The following is a 13,972-nucleotide window of genomic DNA, read 5'->3' on the forward strand; positions in this document are numbered from 1 at the left end:
CAATTCTGCAGACATAATGACACTGCAAAGAACTTGTAGTTTTAATAGATTGAAAATGTAAAAATGTTAGTACTACCCTTTAATTGGTTAACTGTAGATGACCTTATATGTAGGCTAGTATATTATATTTTAAAAGATAACACAAACACATGCAACTGTAATCTAAAATACTGTTAAAAAAAGTAGTAAAAAGCATGAATTAGCTTTTAATTTAGAAAATGTTATCATATTTAACAAAGCAATACAACTTTTTACAATATATGGGTGCAATTATATTTTGTATAGGCTTACTTAATCTTTTATTTAAAATTCTCTTGTTATTGTTATTACATTTTGCAGACAATTTTTAATAGCTTAAATAGGGTGGCATTATATTATTTACTGACATTGACAGTTATGAACTTGTGATGCAAAATAATTATTTGCATTTTAGGGGTAAACAAACAATAAATAAACAAATATACAGTACCGGTCAAAAGTTTGGAAACATTACAATTTGTTACTAAAAATAATGATAATAACTGAGTATCAAATCAGCATATTAGACTTTTTTCCCCTTTATTAAATAGCCTATTTGAAATATTCACAAATTAATATGGGAAAAATGTGGATTTTACTGGTTTCTGACGGATCATGTGACATTGAAGACTGGAGTAATGATTGATGAAAATGCAGCTTTGCATCACAGAAATAAATTATATCTTAAAGTATATTTAAATAGTAAACCATTATTTTATAATATTTATTTTTAATATTTTTTCTGTATTTTCGATCAAATAAATGCAGGCTTGATGATGATGAGCATAAGTGACTTCTTTTAAAAACATTAAAAATAGTAATGTTTCCAAACTTTTGACCAGGGTATTTTAATCTCTAGCTCTTGAATGTTCTAGTCCCTTTCAGGTTAATTAATAATCTTATACAAAAGGACTTCAAGCTCCATAGTTTTAAACACCCATATAACCTCTTAATGGAAGCTTGGAGGACTTTATATAACCTCTTTTACTAAAATTCAGGTACTTTATTACGGATCAAAATTTAATCACAAAATGATACATAAGTGTATAAAAAACACAAACAGCACAATACACTCCAAGAAAAAGAGCAAATGAAAAACAACACGTCAGAAAACCCATATGGGCTACAATATATTAAAGGCAAACTCACTAAACTCACCTTATCAACAACACAAACACTGAACCAACAGCACTGCCTGAACGCTTCTGAGCTCTCAGCCCTTATGAGACAGGTTATTATCATCAGTGTATACTTGCCGTAACATTCACTCATCAGTGATGGTGCTAGTCACTTGTCAATAGGTCATTGAAAAGGTAGCTTCATTAACCATGCATCTGACCAGACAAAACCAAGCAGATGATTTCACGAGGTGCAGTTGGATAAAGCCCCCCATTCTTGGCCGGATAACTGAAGAAGTTATGATTGGATCTACAGGATAATCTCAGTCCTAGCACTGTACAGAGCTGGACGAAGCTTCCTCCTTCCCTTCCGACCCCCCTCAGAAGAACGCTGGGAATGTGTAGCACTCCCTAAGTCGGAGGTGGGGAGGGTGGGGGGTCTGGCTCATGTACCACACACACACACACACACTATCACATGCTGGCGAGTGTACAGACAGCGTAGTCACGTATCTGCTGACTTGCTCTGTGCGGGAGAATGTTGTTAAATACACAGGCGAAAGATTAAGCACTATGTAAGCTAGACAGTGAAATAAGATTCAGGAAAAGTCTTTATATGAAAAGGTTAAACCATTGGGAAGTGAGGCAACAAATTACATTTTGGACCCTTATCTCAGCACTTTGCTTCTACAGTAAGTCTACAAGCACTATGAAAGTACACTTGTTTCCATTACACAAACACACACAGCAAACACACAACTGGGACTTCTTCACACGCCGTCTATCAAACAGACCTGTCCTTGACCTCCCACTTGGATACTTGCATGTGATAAACTGCTTCCAGGTCAACAGAAGGTCAAGCAAATTGTCTTTCAAGTCCCACCACATACACACACACGTCTTCATACACACCAACAAACTGAACTGGAACAAAAATGATTAAAGTTCAGCATCACCATGTCATACTTTTCAGTGAAATAAAAATGAATTTATTATTTTTTTAAATAACTATAATGATAAGAAGATGAATTTAGAAGATTATATTATGTGTCTGTCAAATGCATAAAATAAATCAAATAAATAAATAGAAGATGGAACAAACACAGTACAAAAAACAACATGTTTTCAATATTTTATATATATATATATATATATATATATGTGTGTGTGTGTGTGTGTGTGTGTGTGTGTGTGTGGTTTTTTTTACAAGCCCTTTACAACAAAGCCCTTTACTTGCTTTGAACACACCAAATGGATGAACCCATGAACACAGAAACAGCAGCACCAGCAAAGTTCAAACTACAATAGATGTACACAAAATCAAATGGGTCATCAGCAAGATCAATAACCTATGTGGGTTGCTATGACAACAGCACTTGCCAATGCAAAGATAAAAGCGAAGAAAGAAAGAAAGAAAGAAAGAAAGAAAGAAAGAAAGAAAGAAAGAAAGAAAGAAAGAAAGAAAGAAAGAAAGAAAGAAAGAAAGAAAGAAAGAAAGAAAGAAAGGTTATTATCTTAGGGACTTGTAAAGAATCTTGCTGGCAGTCAGAGCACTTGAAATCACAGAAATCACATCCGCTCCCATGGCTGAAAGACAGTGGTTTCTAGGGAGCCGTCTTACTGGCCACTAAGAGGAAGCAAACTCAAAACAATGAGCAAACTCGTGAAAACAGTTCTAAAAAAGCCAGCTAGTCTGACACAAATTATTCAGAAAAACCAAAGCCTCTATACAAATCCCAGCAGTGGTTCAACTAGTTTTGATTTAGGACCCATTTAACACTAGAACCAAATGGTGACTGACCCAACATAGCATCAAAACTACAGTACGGACCAGGCCCCACGATTCGGCACGCATGTGATTCGCGGATCAACTGCTAAGTTTAACCATCATAAGAGTGAAAGTTTATCGTGCTTTTTCTTGCCACTTTACACATTCAAACAATTTTAAACGCGGAAGAAGAGGCGAAAATTTGGACTCACGCACTGTTATCTGTTAGCCTCCTACACCCGAAGAGCGCGCACGCAGAGAGAGAGAGAAAGAGAGAGAGAGAGAGAGAGAGAGAGAGAGAGAGAGAGAGAGAGAGAGAGAGAGAGAGAGAGAGAGAGAGAGAGAGAGAGAGACGTTTCAGACAGCACTCGAGCACTGAATTGATTCCTCTTTGACAGCGCTCGAGCACTGAATTGATTCCTCTTTCGCGTTTACATACACAAAATGATGTCGAAATACCCATCTCGGCAAGTATTCTCTTGGTTATGTTATAAGTGAACGGTTACTGGATGTGTGTCAGTATATTCGGTCTGTGCATGCGCTCTCCCCAGTAGTTGGCGATGTCACTTTGTAAAGAAACACTATGCACCTGAAGCATGCATATGACGTTACGGTTTCACAAAGACAAAGTTACTTTTTTTTGGTTTACACAGAGATGATAAAGGTATCGATTTCAAAAACCTGCACTTTGAAACCCATTTTCAAAACTTTGCATTTTCAGGCCCCCAAAATGCCGTTGTCAGGCTCCCAAAATGCCGTTGACATGTACATGAAAGGCCAAAACTTAATAAACTAAAATAAACACAAATCCGTTTTAGTTGAAAACAGTGTTGTGTAAGCCGCCCCTTAAGTTTTGTATTAGTATTTGCCATATTACCGAAACCCATCTATTGAAAACCCGTGAAATATAAAACACAGAAAGGGGACATTCACGGCTGTTTCATTGGACACTCTGTGAAATACATTTAGACAGCCCATTTTACAGCCTGACGCAGAGCTGGACGCCATTCACCCATCCATTGGATCACTATATTTAATTTCTAATTATGCCTGGAATACAGAAGCCAATAAATCAAAAGTTAATTAAAGTCATGGATTCATCTTTAGTGGCAACTCAATCATCTCAAACCCATTAACACTGCAGATGAGGGACAACTACTGTGTGAGTGTGTTCATGTATGTGTCCATGTAAATGGAAGAGAAGGAGAGGAAGCTGGACAAAAGCCTGAAGCATGGTACAATAACCTTAGATTAAAAGGTTTTGGATTTAAAAATTTTAATTCTCCATGACAAATGTGGCATGCATGATGTCAGTCAGAGAAATATACTAAAAATGTCCAGCAAAGAACCAGAGCATCATTAGAAATAAATGATTTTCTATCATTATTATCACTATTTTCATATTATTTTATTGACACTATTGTCACAGCATTTTATAATGTTCACAAAATGTCAACAAATTGCTAATTTGTCTGGAACAAAAGCTCTAGGTGAAGCAAACAGAGATCGATCATCAATGTCTAGATTCAGAGTCACATGCCCAGAACTGCCTGCAGCCATTGACTGGAAATCATACCTACAACATTCCCACTGATTACACACACATGCACAAAACATGCAGTTCAATGTGCACTCACTCACTCTCTCTCTCTCTCTCTCACACACACACACACACACACACTAATTCAAACCAAAATAACAATAGAAAATCAACCATTGTTTGCCAAGTCCTCCAGCCAACGCCTAGCTTAGAGGAGGGGTTTTTGTGAAGAAAGAAAAAAATAACCCTTACAAACAATGGCAATAAGTTATTTACTTCATTCATGGCAAAAGTTGCCATAGCAACAGACAAGGGAAACCTGATACTGAAGACCATGTGATCGAAATGTAAAAAAAATAACACCAAAAATGAGTGTATGTGTTAGACAAGTAATACTGTATTCTACCCGAAAAAAGCAAAAAACATAAGAAAAAGCGGAGGAACATACGTCTTTCTTCACACAGCGTGAGAACAGGGACTGCAATAATTAAGAATGACACATTAATCTGCATTAATCTTTTTGGAGTCAAGCAGCGCAGAATCCCAGGGTCCAATGTAATGAACGGAGGATCTTCTCGCTCTTCCAGCCTTTCTGTCTGTCTTATCCTCTCTAATACTGTATTTTTCCCTCTTGTGCCCAATTATTCTTCTCTCAAATCTTTGCGGTCCTTTTCACCAGCTGGCGAACCATCTAAATCCCTATTAATGATTGTAAAACCCTGAGTATTACACAAACAGGTCTCTGTATGCATATATAGCATTTTATACAATGAAGAACTGACCTTTTTCATTCATGAACAGGAAGTGAGGAAACAATATCAAGAGGGATCATAACAACTAAAGTCAGAAGAATGCTAGTATAACTCCTAGTCATGCACATAATGTTCTTGTCATTTCAAACAACACCTTGGCAATTCAGGATCAATGGATTCTATATTTTTGAGAATTCTGCCATTGAACTGTAGTTATCATGAATGAATGTCTTACTTTGTGAACAAGTAGGAGGTGTCCTATCACGTATCCGGTGCCCACTCTGCGCTTCCTCTCCCAGGTCAACCAGTTGCCAAAGGCCCCTCCCCCTGTCGTCACGGCGATCAAGGCGAAGGCGGAGCCTGACGCTCTGCACACCCAGGACGCTTGGTATCCAGGAGACAGTGGAATCCTCCAAATCCCTGCCTCGCAGTCTCATTCCCACAGCGACTCGCGCATCGACCAAAACATTACACTGGGAGACACAAACACACATCATTGAGAACATTAGACTAGAGTGCGACATCTATACTGTTTCTTTTAAGGTAATAAGTAGCCTAACATCTAATGTGAACAAAATGACCAATAAATGTTAAATAGCTTCCATCGCTCTCTGAGGAGACTATGCCACTGGCATCTCATTCTCACCATCCATTATAACATTTATTATATTAACACTGGGAGTTTAAAGGTCTATATTCACTGATCTTTGAAACAACAAGTGTTTTCTGGATAGACAGTTGTCAGTGGAGCAATCTTGTACAAATGAAAAATCATAAAAAATATTTTAAAAAATTGGTAAAAGAAAAAAATAAGCAGAGCAAAAACTAATGATATCACGACAAGTAATTCTTGACTAAATGTAAAAGCGTTGAATGTGCATTTATACTAGGAATTATAAATGTATACTATAGGCTGGGGATCGATTCGATTTCGTGGCTTTTGAGAATCGATATCGAATCGACCGCATTTAAAAAAACAAATAATCGAAAATCGATTTTTTTGGGGGGTGTTATATATTGTATGAATTTATATTTTACATTTAAGAAGTGCCTTTGCGCTTTGCTTTTGGTACGAATATAGTGTTGCTTCTACAGTTTTGATCTGGGATAAACAGGCCTCATTAGCTTAAAAGAAAATGCACACAGCAGAAAAAGCATTTGCATCAAGGTGATACAAGAAACATTTGGGCAACATCAAGCTTCAAGAGACACATTAAAAGGAAAAAACAGCTACGAGTTGGATAGTGGACTGAATAGATGTTAGCAATGGCTAGCAAAAGTCCATATCTGAGGCACACTTGGACTTTGGAAACAAATTCGCATAGCTTTTAATAAAGAATACCAACCAGTTACACACATAAAAGCACATACAAGTACCTCTTAAAGTGCAAAGGAGGTTTTCATTGACAAGGTATTGAAGGAGTCATTGTGTTAGAAGTTCCCAGGCTTATTTGTCAATGCAATAAAAAAAAATCAGACCAAGTGCTTTTTTTGGCACAGGAATATATCTTGGCAGCCATTTCTGACCCACCCTCTGGTGGGCATGTTTGTTATTCCACAGAGTGGTGATGCAATACATCTTCAAAATAAAGATGACCCAAGGTGGTCAGGACATCTCACTCTCTCACACACACAGGGTTTACATGCTTTATGGGCACCTTCCATAGACCATAGATTTTTATACAGTACAAACTGCATATACTATCCCCTAACCCTAAACCTCTAAACACAACTTTCTGCGTTTTTACATTTTCAAAAAAAAAAACATCACTTAGTATGATTTATAAGCTGTTTTTCTCATTGGGGACCAAATAAAGTCTGAAAAAAGTCTGGTATTACTATCTTTGTGGGGACATTTGGTCCTTACAGCGTAGGGTTTACCCTACTATAAATGATGACAGAATTTTCATTTTTTGGAGGACAATCCCTTTAAGCGTCACCACACCAGAATTACTTTTTTCTTAAAAAAATACTTTCAGTGCTCAGATTCCAGTCCTTATAACCACAAGTAAACCATTTCCATCCCTCTCAGCATCAAAACAAAATGTGCATCATAAAAATCAGATGTTGAATTTGGGTAAAAAAAAAAAAAAGGCAATGACTTCTACTGACCAAAAGAAAAGTAATCATAATAAAAATGAGATGCAAATTAGCCAACAGTGCCAAACAGTAGAGCTATTGTTAGGAAAAATTGGACTGGAGGAGAAGATGACTTTTCAGCACACAAGACAAAAAAAAGTCCCTTCCTCTCCTTATTCCTGTCTTTTAATTTCTAATTCAAGCATCCTCTGAGCCATTTCTTTACAGTCTTAAGAGGAAATCTAAGCATGTAAAGCATTCAAATTCATGGCACATCAGCTTTTTCTGTCAAACAGTGAACCAACCACCAACTTAGTTTTCATGAATTCATATTTTACTGGTTAGTACCCTTGGTGGCTTTTTCGATAGATGTATTCGCGAAGGGTATTGGATTAATTTACCCTTTTCCATAGCTAACTCGTAATGTTTTAATCCTACTTTCATTTGTCCAGATTTTTCTGCTTAGGGAAACATTTGATATTTAGAGTGTGCATCTTAAAGGTATTCAGGCATGGATTGCAGGCTTTGATAGAGTATTACACTGTATGTATGTTATTGTAAGTAGATGAATGTTTAAATTGTGCATGACAGTGTATGGAGTGCACAGAAAAATAGTCCTACAATTTGTTTCATTTTTTGGCCACTCCATTCCTCATTTTAATTTAACAACCAAATCAATGTGGTTGGTCTTTGAATAGTGAGCTAACTCCAGGGAAACACTAGTGTAACAAAGGGTTGTAAAACAGTGACCGATGGGTGATGTAAGTGAGTTTACCAGGGGGTTGAAGTAATCACTAAAAATGAACCATTCAGTTTAATGAGAGACCCAGTCATGTAACACAGAGAGTCAGATTACATTTGATACTTCTTTAGCCTTCAGCACAACAAATCAGTGCAAAGAAGAGCTAGGTTTCACTACCACAAAAAAAACAAAAAAAAAAAAATCAAACCTGAACCCTCATCCCTTTTAGTCATTATATAATAAATAAAACTGAGATGAGTAATCTGGATGCCGAAGTTTGCATGCTTTGCTCTTAAGGCAGACCGGCAGCTGCCCCTGTAATAATGTCTGCCCTTCCAGATAATCCTTTTAGTGAGGGCCACACTTGGCCAGTGCTTTATTAGCATTCATCCATATTTTATCATATTTATTCGTATTTGCCCTTGTGCTCTGTAGGCTGAGAGAGGCTTAGTCTCCCCTTGAGAAATTACTTTAGCAGCAACCGACGGTCAGAGACACAGACACATTCAGAATTTAAACATTAAAATTCACTTGTGCCCAGTACAAATACAAAGTGACTCTTGATTCACATTCACCCCACACACAGACACACACATCATTCTGGAATGTTAAATACCTAAATGTGCACTCAGTAATTTACTTGTTAAAAAATTAAACAAAGAAATACGTTTAAAATCATGAAAATCACATAGGATAAAAACACATAAGTGGCATAAAAAAAGCAGTTTTAATTTACATTCAGGGGTCACGTTAGGTTGAGATTGCATGTTGGGATACACAATATTACAGTTTTTTTTAATTGTTCATTTTAATGCTTAATTCCCATATTTCTGCATTTAGATTACCTTTGCCATCATCTAATCCCCACTTAATGTTCATTTTTAAAAACACTAATAATTAAATATTAACACTGTTAAATGTAATCTTGATCAAATCTCAAAATTAACATGCATTTTTTCATACTGTAAATTATCATGAGGTGATGCTTAAGTTCAGGTATAGTATTTATAAATGTTTTAATGTTTTATTTATTTAGACAAAATAATAGAATTCTAATATCGGCCATAGCATGAAAATACTTATCAGAATAGAATTATAATACACTAATCACTTGATATACGCTATTGTTTAACCCCTTAAGTTGCACCGGCCCATAGCCATTACATATTTAAAGGGGTGGTTGATTATGATTTCACTTTTCTAACTCTAGTTAGTGTGTAATAATGCTGTTTGAGCATAAACAACATCTGCAAAGTAACAACGCTCAAAGTTCAAAGCAAAGGGAGATATTTGCTTTTAAAGAAATCTTTTTTTAAAGACTACAACAAACGGCTGGTAGGAACTACATGAGCTTCCTCCCGGGTTAGTGACATCACTAACACTAAAATTTACATAAACCCCGCCCTCGGGAACACACAGTCCATGTTGAGAAGAGCTGTTGTAGTCAAGCACATTTGTGAGTCAGCTCAAACTGTCGCATCCGTCTTTTCACATGCAATAGAAAGTCACTCTGTGTGCATCTCACAACAGTTCCTATACAAGCGATTTATAGATTAACCTGACAGAATATGCTTATTGAAGATAGTTAACTCCACATCAGCAACAAACTCATCAACTAACCATTCTGAGATGTCCGGTTGCATTCTACATGTTGTCACTTCTTCTTAGTCTCTCCATCTTTGTCTGACTCCGGTTTAAACATAAAAGGCAGAACAGTTTCTGACATTTTAGCGTGTGTCTGCGTGAGGTAATCGGAGCTGCTCACATACACTCTTGAAGCTCCGCCCACTATGTCGGGAGCTGCAGCTCATTTGCATTTAAAGGGACAGACACAAAACGGTGTGTTTTTGCTAACCCTCAAAAAGTGACAAACTTCACATACACACTCTGGGGACATCAGAGATTTATTTTACATCTTGTGAAAAGGGCATTATACCACCCCTTTAAAACAGTAATATCCTATACTAAACCTAAACTAATATTGACAAACTATATATCATTTGAAAGCTTACAATCAGTAGTTTTCATATTTGATTTTCAAAATAAATTACAGAAGAGCTGTAATCTATCAATTTGCAACAAGAATATTTTCATACTCCTAAGGCGTGTTAAGACCTTTAATTTGAAATTGTGATGAACATGAAAATCATGAAAGAATGGTAGAAACCTCAGTTTTGTTTTCATGCCAATAGTTCAAAGGATAACATCCATTCAATTATTTTAGAAAAAAAGGTCTGAAAATATTTTAAATATAAAGAAAAAATATATAGATTCACCATTTGTGATGTGGCAGCGAGCTATAACGCACATGCGTGTTATTTTTATGCGATTATTGAGGTTGAATTCATATCACAATATGCCAAACTTCCCTTACTACTTCTGAATAGGATGCCTACTTCATAAATTGTATGAAAATTGTGGAAATAATGGTTCAGATCACTAAAAACACATATGGAAATGGAGGCACCCTTATGGCGCTTTTCTACTACACAGTACCAGCTCGCCTCGGCTCGGCTCGACTCGACTCGCCTTTGTTTGGTTTTCCACTGTGTAAAAGTTGTACCTGTACCTGCTTTTGGGTACTTTTTTTTCGTACCACCTCCGGCGAGGTTCTAAGCGAGCTGAGGCGAGCTAAGGCGATACTAAAATGTGACGTGAAAACAATGCCGACTGCTGATTGGTCAGAGAGAATCGTCACTATTCACTGCGTCATCATTGCACGCTCCAGTTGGAGTATCCAGAATAACCCCGCCATTTTTAAATAGTTTGGCCAGAGATAGTTACTAAACTTACTACTATTATTATGGCAACTCGGAAGAATACGCCGTGGTCAAACGAGGAGGTGCAGACATTCCTTTGTTTGGTTGCCGAAGAGAGGATCCAGCGAGAGCTTGATGGGGCAACGAGGAACGAAAGGTGTCACTATGACGACCGGGTACTATTTGTGGCGGTACTTTCTGCAATGGAAAACGGAGCAAAAAGCGAGCTGAGTCGAGGCGAGCCAAGGCGAGTCGAGTCGAGCTGGTACTGGTAATGGAAAAGCGCCATTATGGGCAGTAATGGAGTCTGGTTGTGACCTAGTGAAAAGGTTTGGTACTGCACCCAAACAAAATCCTACTGAAAGCTCATTTTTTGAGATATCAACCTAAAATTTAAAACAACTTGTTCAGAGTTTTGGCTTTGATTTTCTTGCAGTTTTAGAGTTCACCAGGTTTTGAAAAAATATATTTTATATAAAATATTAATAATTACATTTTCATAAACTCAAACTTCTATAACTTTTTTCTCATTCACTTTCTTAATTTATTTAACTTCTACAAAAATCTGCCAAATGTCTTCTTTAAAACAAGACCAATCTTACATCTATATTCCAAAGTTGTCACGGTATGCGGATATGAACCCAAACAGTAATAAATAAAACACGGATTTATTAAACAGACAGAAAACAAAGACCCACGAGGGAGCAAACGAACATTGACAAGACTAGACTAATAAACTTGACAAAAACAAGAGACTAGAACTAACAGGCAGGATACAAACTCTGATCACGGGAATATACAGCTCACAGAACAGGACGACAGGATACAACGAACAAGCACCGAGTAACAAACACAAGGATCTTAAATGAGGAACATAATCACAAGGGCACAGGTGACACAGATAAATAATCAAGACTAACAAGGAAACAAGGGGGTGTGGTAAAAGACACAAAACAATGCAAACACATAACAGGCCATGTGCTTGCACACACAACATAAACAATCCTGACATAACCCCCCTCTTACGGAGCGGCTACCAGACACTCCACATGAGACCTAATAGACTGTAACTCAGACACAAACCAACAAAACATAACCACTAACAATAATGGCAAACAAGAGTACATAATAAAAGGATTGGGGTGACTCAATAAAAATAACACACAAGGGAGGGGGGGGTGGGGGAACAAAAGAGTTCATCGGAAGGGGTCCAGAGTGGATTGGTGAAGCAACAGTCCTAAACTCACTGGACATGGGCGAGGGTTGAGGGCAAGGAAACCGAACAGGTCTGGGTGGAGACACATAAGGTACAATCTTGGGGAGGACAGATCGGGGTAACACAGTAGCAGGGGTGACCGGGGGAACAACAGAGAACAACGCAGGTGGCGCTGCAGCTGGCCGCGGAGACGTAACAGGAACCAAGACTGGGGACGCCGCAGCCAGCAACGGAACTGAGACAGGGGGTGCAGCAGGCGACTGTGGAACAGAGGGTTCAAAAGGCGCTGCGGCTGGCCTTGAAGCTGGAACAGGACTGGACTCCTTAGCTGGGACAGGGCTAGACTCGGTCACTTTCCCATCAACCTCAGCGTGGACAGGAATGGACTCCTTAGCTGGAATAGGACTGGACTCGGTCATTCCCCCATCTACCTCAGCGTGGACAGAACTGGACGCAGCGGGCTTGTTAGTCGATGTGGGTCCCAGAAGAAACTGAGACGGAGGACATGAAACTTTCCTCCTCTTCCTCCTCCTTGGCCGCGGAGCAGAAACCATAGCCGGATTTGTAGTCGGTACCAGGGTCGTTACTGCAAGTGGAGGGACCACCACAGGCAATGCGGACTCAGTGGACGAGGCTTCCGATGCAGACTCCCACGACACCCGTCTTCCTCGCTTTCCACGAAGGCTTCCAGCTACGGCAGGTGCTTTGGGAGTCGAGGTGAAGAGAGCCTGGTCCCCAAGCGTTGCAACAGCTAGGACGCGACCCTCCGGAATCACTGGCAATGAAGCTGTCACTGTCTTCGTAAGACCCTGCCGCTCTCCCCGACACACATGGTTCACCACTTCACTGAACGGGCACCGAATCAGCCCTTCCCGTTCACACATAGGAGGAGGTGCATTGAGACCCGCGATGAAAAAGGAGTTCAGGAGAATCTCTGGCATGAATCTCCTCTTCCCATCAACACCTTGGACATATCTCTCCAGGGACTCCTCTCCCTGGGGAGGAAACGGAGTCCTACCCCCCTTCATATCAGTGGTTAACGTCCGCCACCACTCTTCGTGGTCCTTTGACTGGCCTCTTGCAGGAAAAGACATATTGTCTGCTGGGTTCAAAATTAGGCTTGTTCGTTCTGTCACGGTATGCGGATATGAACCCAAACGCAGACAGTAATAAATAAAACACGGATTTATTAAACAGACAGAAAACAAAGACCCACGAGGGAGCAAACGAACATTGACAAGACTAGACTAATAAACTTGACAAAAACAAGAGACTAGAACTAACAGGCAGGATACAAACTCTGATCACGGGAATATACAGCTCACAGAACAGGACGACAGGATACAACGAACAAGCACCGAGTAACAAACACAAGGATCTTAAATGAGGAACATAATCACAAGGGCACAGGTGACACAGATAAATAATCAAGACTAACAAGGAAACAAGGGGGTGTGGTAAAAGACACAAAACAATGCAAACACATAACAGGCCATGTGCTTGCACACACAACATAAACAATCCTGACAAAAGTATTCTTTAATTACAACCATTTCGGATTGAGCATTTTCATGTTTATTCAAAAAAGGGGGCGCGACACTTAAGAGGTTAAAAGTTTGGGGTCAGTACGCTTTTTTTTAAGAAATTAATACTTTTCTTCAGCACGGATGCATTAGTTGACCAAAAGTGACGAATAGAAAGTTCAAAGATTTATTTGAATTTTCATTTATCAAAGAATCCTGAAAAAAACTTATAAAAATATTAAGCAGCACAACTGTTTTCAGCTGTGATAATAAGAAATGTTTCTTGAGCAGAAAATCAGCCTATTAGAATGATTTCTGAAGGATTATATGACACTGAATAGTGAAGACTAGAGCGATGGCTGCTGAAAATTCAGATTTGCCATAACAGGAATAAATTACATTTTAAAATATTCTAAACTAGAAAACAGTTATTCTAAATTGTAATAATATTTCACAA

General features: G+C 38.5%; 1 protein-coding gene across 3 annotated transcripts in view; it reads right to left on the reverse strand.

The window, feature by feature from the left end:
- The window catches only part of scml4 (Scm polycomb group protein like 4), a 32,038-nt gene that overhangs the window by 15,440 nt on the left and 2,626 nt on the right, over positions 1–13,972 (reverse strand). For 2 of the 3 annotated variants that reach the window (XM_056270794.1, XM_056270796.1), the window contains exon 2: positions 5,432–5,669. In XM_056270794.1, coding sequence (XP_056126769.1) covers positions 5,432–5,633 — 202 coding nt within the window. In that variant the 5' untranslated portion in view covers positions 5,634–5,669. Of the gene's footprint in view, positions 1–5,431; positions 5,670–13,972 lie in introns of those variants that run through there. The other variant, XM_056270798.1, reaches the window with a different exon arrangement.

Source organism: Rhinichthys klamathensis, unplaced genomic scaffold (genome assembly GCF_029890125.1).
Source record: "Rhinichthys klamathensis goyatoka isolate OS25496 unplaced genomic scaffold, OSU_Roscu_1.1 h1tg000308l_1, whole genome shotgun sequence".
NCBI classification, from domain to species: Eukaryota; Metazoa; Chordata; class Actinopteri; order Cypriniformes; family Leuciscidae; genus Rhinichthys; species Rhinichthys klamathensis.